Source organism: Staurois parvus, unplaced genomic scaffold (genome assembly GCF_062004578.1).
Source record: "Staurois parvus isolate SC_StPar_1 unplaced genomic scaffold, SC_StPar_1.0 ptg000243l, whole genome shotgun sequence".
NCBI lineage: Eukaryota > Metazoa > Chordata > Amphibia > Anura > Ranidae > Staurois > Staurois parvus.
This window is the reverse complement of record NW_028318039.1, coordinates 15,871,782-15,878,583: the sequence shown is the minus strand read 5'-3', so window position 1 is coordinate 15,878,583 and position 6,802 is coordinate 15,871,782. Positions and strand designations below refer to the sequence as shown.

Genomic DNA, 6,802 nt, shown 5'->3' with positions numbered 1-6,802 from the left:
TCCTCCCAGAAGGATAGAGCCACCGTCCTCCCATCATTTCCTTATATGGTGGGTGGGAGGCGGTTAAAGAAGAAATCCAGGTCAAAATGTTATATTCCCATGCAGTGGGGCTGTGTCTGCACTGCAAGGGTTAAATGCTAATTTTTTTCTAGATATACTTAATCAGCCAATCCTCGAGCACAAGACTGGTCCCAGCTGCTCCTGGCCACCCCTCCACACTAGCGATCTTGTGAATGGGCTGTTCCTGACGTCATCAAGCCCATAGACCAGCTCCATTTGTGAGGACTGCAGCTGGAGTTCTGCTTTAATCAATATAACTGCCTAGTTACCTGGCTGTCGATCTCTGGTTGCTCTGCATTCTAAGGGCTCATGTACACTGCAGCTGCTAAACTGAACTTTAGGAGCAGTTGTGTGTTTTTTTTCAGCAGCCCCTGAACTCTCCTTTATGTTTTCCTATGTGTTCATGTACACAGTCGTTTACAGGCAGTTGAGGTTACAGGTATTTTTTTGAAAGCACAAAAATTGCGTTCAGGAGTAGACTATGCCGTCGTTTCAAACGCTTGTAACCGCATTTGCGTTTAGACGCGTTTTTGGGCTGGTCCATATCCAGATGCGGTCCAGAGCCTTTTTTCTTCATTAAAAATGCATGCGCAGCGTTCTCCATGTATTCAAATGGACCCAGTACACCAGCGCACTCAGTTCCAGGTTTTGCGTGAAGGAAAACTTGGTAGAACATGCTGCATTATGCTCATGATGGGATCCATAGTGAATACAACCAGAAAAGACAGGTAATCTCAACACATACGGCTCTCTCTATTTCTCACAAAATGTCTTAAATATTTCATTATTGACTATTTTTCGGTGCACTCTGGGCATTTGCGAGGGTCTCCTGAGCAGGGGCGGACTGACCATTTGGAAACTCGGTCACTACCCAAGGGCCCGGGGTCAGTAGGGGGCCCCATGAGATGCCCCTGGTACCTTTATCATAGGCTTTTTTTGAGTTTGGGCAAGGACACAGGGGCCCTATGATCCCCTATTCCCCGGGGGCCCCATGAGTTGTCAGTCCGCCTCTGCTCTTGAGGTTATCTTTTAAAACCGCTTCTAAATTCAATCGCGCATAAAACGCAGTAGGTAAACACGGCTAAACTTAAGTTTTTAAACTATGTTTTCTAGCAGTTTCCGGCGGTCAGAAACGTTTTTTAAATGGCCTGTGTACTTGAGCCCTACGTCAGTGACACAAAAGCAGTATCAATGAGGAAAGCACACTTCCTGCATTGTGACTCAGAACGCAGTCAAGGAAGTAAGAGGTTAGCAACGGCACCTTCCAGGTTTCTTTCAGGGAAAGTTTTCACTCTCAAAGCCATTCATGTCTCCTAGAAGCACACCTTCTGCTGGCTGCATTGCGCTGAGGTAACCAGAGCAAGCTTGCTCCTATTCCGGGTCCTACCCACCTCAGGAGATATCAGCACCGAGCCAACGACTGCCCCACATGCCTCTTATGTGACGCTTTTTCCGCGCTCAGTGGCTCTCAGCGTCCGTCCAATAACAGGCTGGTATTATAGCGGTGGGCGTGGCGTTGTGTGGCAGTGAGCAGAGAGTAGCCCGGCTCAGTGGAAGAAGCGGCAGGTCGGAGGAGTGTTTAGTAGGGCGCTGTGCTGTGCACTTTGTTCAGTCCTCCAGCCCCGGGCTGTCCTGATGAGTGAAGGGACGTTGTAGTGACAAGGCATGGAGCCTCTGCACAAGGAAGGGAAAACGAACCCCCTGCAGACCGCTAACTTCTGCTCCAAACTCTTCTTCTGGTGAGTGAGTGGCTCTGTGTCCATGGAAGTATTATTGTATAACAGTGTGTACCAATGTTGGGGGGCAGTCCGGGTTTGGGGGGCTCTGGCTCACCAATGGAAAAAGTATTTCCAGAAATGAATATTTCACATGGCCTTACTGATGTCCTGAGCTCAGTGTTCAATCAGTCACTACGTGTATTTGAAGTATTCATCTGTAGAAGGGTCATCAGGGGACACTGGGCTGCTGACACATTCTGTACATGTGCTCCTTGTCACCTGCATCTTCTGACTGACAAAGGTGCTGATGGCTCCTTCCCTGTGCTGCATGATGTGCCATGGCTCCTTCCCTGTGCTGGATGATGTTCCGTGGCTCCTTCCCTGTGCTGGATGACGTTCCGTGGCTCCTTCCCTGTGCTGCATGATGTTCCGTGGCTCTTTCCCTGTGCTGCATGACGTTCCGTGTTTCCTTCCCTGTGCTGGATGTTTTTCCGTGTTTCCTTCCCTGAGCTGGAGGATTTTCCGTGTTTCCTTCCCTGTGCTGGATGATTTTCTGTGGTTCCTTCCCTGTGCTGCATGACGTTCCGTGGCTCCTTCCCTGTGCTGGATGACGTTCCGTGGCTCCTTCCCTGTGCTGCATGATGTTCCGTGGCTCTTTCCCTGTGCTGCATGACGTTCCGTGTTTCCTTCCCTGTGCTGGATGTTTTTCCGTGTTTCCTTCCCTGAGCTGGAGGATTTTCCGTGTTTCCTTCCCTGTGCTGGATGATTTTCTGTGGTTCCTTCCCTGTGCTGCATGACGTTCCGTGGCTCCTTCCCTGTGCTGCATGACGTGCCATGGCTCCTTCCCTGTGCTGGATGACGTTCCGTGGCTCCTTCCCTGTGCTGGATGACGTTCCGTGGCTCCTTCCCTGTGCTGCATGATGTTCCGTGGCTCTTTCCCTGTGCTGCATGACGTTCCGTGTTTCCTTCCCTGTGCTGGATGTTTTTCCGTGTTTCCTTCCCTGAGCTGGAGGATTTTCCGTGTTTCCTTCCCTGTGCTGGATGATTTTCTGTGGTTCCTTCCCTGTGCTGCATGACGTTCCGTGGCTCCTTCCCTGTGCTGCATGACATTCCGTGGCTCCTTCCCTGTGCTGCATGACGTTCCGTGGCTCCTTCCCTGTGCTGCATGACGTTCCGTGGCTCCTTCCCTGTGCTGCATGACGTTCCGTGGCTCCTTCCCTGTGCTGCATGACGTTCCGTGGCTCCTTCCCTGTGCTGGATGTTTTTCCGTGTTTCCTTCCCTGAGCTGGAGGATTTTCCGTGGCTCCTTCTCTGCGCTGGATGATGTCCCGTGGCTCCTTCCCTGCGCTGGATGATGTCCCGTGGCTCCTTCCCTGCGCTGGATGATTTTCCGTGGCTCCTTCTCTGCGCTGGATGATGTCCCGTGGCTCCTTCCCTGAGCTGGATGATGCCCCGTGGCTTCTTCCCTGAGCTGGATGATGCCCCGTGGCTTCTTCCCTGAGCTGGATGATGTCCCGTGGCTTCTTCCCTGTGCTGGATGATGTCCCGAGGCTTCTTCCCTGTGCTGGATGTTTTTCCGTGTTTCCTTCCCTGAGCTGGATGATGTCCCGTGGCTTCTTCCCTGTGCTGGTTGATGTCTCGTGGTTTCTCCCCTGTGCTGGATGATGTCCCGTGGCTTCTTCCCTGTGCTGGATGATGTCCCGTGGCTTCTCCCCTGAGCTGGATGATGTCCCGTGGCTTCTCCCCTGTGCTGGATGATGTCCCGTGGCTTCTTCCCTGTGCTGGATGATGTCCCGTGGCTTCTCCCCTGTGCTGGATGATGTCCCGTGGCTTCTCCCCTGTGCTGGATGATGTCCCGTGGCTTCTCCCCTGTGCTGGATGATGTCCCGTGGCTTCTCCCCTGTGCTGGATGATGTCCCGTGGCTTCTCCCCTGTGCTGGATGATGTCCCGTGGCTTCTCCCCTGTGCTGGATGATGTCCCGTGGTTTCTCCCCTGTGCTGGATGATGTTTGATGACTTTTTCCCTGTACTGGATGCCGTTTAATTTCTTGTCCCCTGTACTAGATATTCATTCCTTGTGATGGATGATGTTTGAGGTCTTATTTCCTGTACTGAATCATGTTTGATAGCTTTTCCCCTGTACTGGATGATGTTTGATAGCTTTTCCCCTATACTGGATGATATTTGATGGCTCGTTTCCTGTATTGGATGCTGTTTTGTTCCTCGTACTGGGTGATGTTTTGTGGCTTATCCCATGTACTGGGTGATGTTTTGTGGCTTATCCCATGTACTGGGTGATGTTTTTTCTCTGTATTGGATGATGTTTAATGGCTTGCTCTCTGTACTGCGTGATGTTTGATGGGCTCATTCCCTGTACTGGATAATGTTTGATGGCTTGTTCTTTGTACTGTATGATGTTTGATGGCTCATTTCCTGAACTAGATGATGTTTAATGGTTTGTTCTCTGTACTGTATGATGTTTGATAGCTTGTTCCCTGTACTAGATAATGTTTTGTTCCTCGTACTGGGTGATGTTTTGTGCTTATCCCATGTACTGGATGATGTTTTTTCCCCTGTATTGGATGATGTTTAATGGCTTGCTCTCTGTCCTGTGTGATGTTTGATGGCTCATTCCCTGCACTGGATAATGTTTGATGGCTCTTTCCCTGTACTAGATGATGTTTGGCTTGTTCTTTGTACTGTGTGATGTTTGATGGCTCATTCCCTGAACTGTATGATGTTTGATAACTTGTTCCCTGTACTGGATGATGTTTTGCTCCTCATACTGGGTGATGTTTTGTGGCTTATCCCATGTACTGGATGATGTTTTTTCTCTGTACTGTATGATGTTTGATGGCTCGTTTCCTGTACTGGATGGCGTTTGATGGCTCGTTTCCTGTACTGGATGGCGTTTGATGGCTCGTTTCCTGGACTGGATGACGTTTGATGGCTCGTTTCCTGTACTGGATGACGTTTGATGGCTCGTTTCCTGTACTGGATGACGTTTGATGACACATTTCCTGTACTGAATTATGTTTGATGGCTTGTTTCCTGTACTGGATGATGTTTAATGGCTTGTTTCCTGTACTGGATGACGTTTGATGGCTCATTCTCTGTACTGGGTGATGTTTTGTGCTTATCCCATGTACTGGATGATGTTTTTTCTCTGTATTGGATGATGTTTGATGGCTCGTTTCCTGTACTAGATGGCATTTGATGGCTTGTTTCCTTTACTGGATGACGTTTGATGGCTCGATTCTTGTACTGGATGACGTTTGATGGCACATTTCCTGTACTGGATGATGTTTGATGGCACATTTCCTGTACTGGATGATGTTTGATAGCTTGTTCCCTGTACTGGATGATTGTTTGCTCCTCATACTGGGTGATGTTTTGTGCTTATCCCATGTATTGGATGATGTTTGTTCTCTGTATTGGATGATGTTAGATGGCTTGTTCTCTGTACTGTATGATGTTTGATGGCTCGTTTCCTGTACTGGATGACGTTTGATGGCTCGTTTCCTTACTGGATGACGTTTGATGGCTCGTTTCCTGTACCGGATGACGTTTGGCTCGTTTCCTTTACTGGATGACGTTTGATGGCTCGTTTCCTTTACTGGATGACGTTTGATGGCTCGTTTCCTGTACTGGATGACGTTTGATGGCTCGTTTTCTGTACTGAATCATGTTTGATGGCTTGTTTCCTGTACTGGATGATGTTTGATGGCTCGTTTCCTTTACTGGATGACGTTTGATGGCTCGTTTCCTGTACTGGATGACGTTTGATGGCTCGTTTTCTGTACTGAATCATGTTTGATGGCTCATTTCCTGTACTGGATGACGTTTGATGGCTCGTTTCCTGTACTGGATGACGTTTGATGGCTCGTTTCCTGTACTGGATGACGTTTGATGGCTCGTTTCCTGTACTGGATGACGTTTGATGGCTCGTTTCCTGTACTGGATGACGTTTGATGGCTCGTTTCCTGTACTGGATGACGTTTGATGGCTCGTTTCCTGTACTGGATGACGTTTAATGTCTCGTTTCCTGTACTGGATGACGTTTGATGGCTCCTTTCCTGTACTGGATGACGTTTGATGGCTCATTCTTTGTACTGGATGATGTTTGATAGCTTGTTCCCTGTACTGGATGATTGTTTGCTCCTCATACTGGGTGATGTTTTGTGCTTATCCCATGTACTGGATGATGTTTGTTCTCTGTATTGGATGATGTTAGATGGCTTGTTCTCTGTACTGTATGATGTTTGATGGCTCGTTTCCTGTACTGGATGACGTTTGATGGCTCGTTTCCTTACTGGATGACGTTTGATGGCTCGTTTCCTGTACCGGATGACGTTTGGCTCGTTTCCTTTACTGGATGACGTTTGATGGCTCGTTTCCTTTACTGGATGACGTTTGATGGCTCGTTTCCTGTACTGGATGACGTTTGATGGCTCGTTTTCTGTACTGAATCATGTTTGATGGCTTGTTTCCTGTACTGGATGATGTTTGATGGCTCGTTTCCTTTACTGGATGACGTTTGATGGCTCGTTTCCTGTACTGGATGACGTTTGATGGCTCGTTTTCTGTACTGAATCATGTTTGATGGCTCATTTCCTGTACTGGATGACGTTTGATGGCTCGTTTCCTGTACTGGATGACGTTTGATGGCTCGTTTCCTGTACTGGATGACGTTTGATGGCTCGTTTCCTGTACTGGATGACGTTTGATGGCTCGTTTCCTGTACTGGATGACGTTTGATGGCTCGTTTCCTGTACTGGATGACGTTTGATGGCTCGTTTCCTGTACTGGATGACGTTTAATGTCTCGTTTCCTGTACTGGATGACGTTTGATGGCTCCTTTCCTGTACTGGATGACGTTTGATGGCTCATTCTTTGTACTGGATGATGTTTGATAGCTTGTTCCCTGTACTGGATGATGTTTTGTTCCTCGTACTGGGTGATGTTTTGTGCTTATCCCATGTACTGGATAATGTTTTTTCTCTGTATTGGATGATAGATGGTTT

The 6,802-nt window shown here is 48.4% G+C and overlaps 1 protein-coding gene across 1 annotated transcript in view; it reads left to right on the top strand.

The window, feature by feature from the left end:
• The first annotated feature begins 1,571 nt into the window (after nt 1-1,571).
• The window catches only part of ABCC4 (ATP binding cassette subfamily C member 4 (PEL blood group)), a 400,044-nt gene continuing 394,813 nt past the window's right edge, over nt 1,572-6,802 (top strand). Inside the window, exon 1 of the mRNA XM_089680483.1 lies at nt 1,572-1,799. Within this exon, the coding sequence (XP_089536609.1) occupies nt 1,726-1,799 (74 nt within the window). The 5' untranslated portion in view covers nt 1,572-1,725. The remainder of the gene's footprint in view (nt 1,800-6,802) is intronic.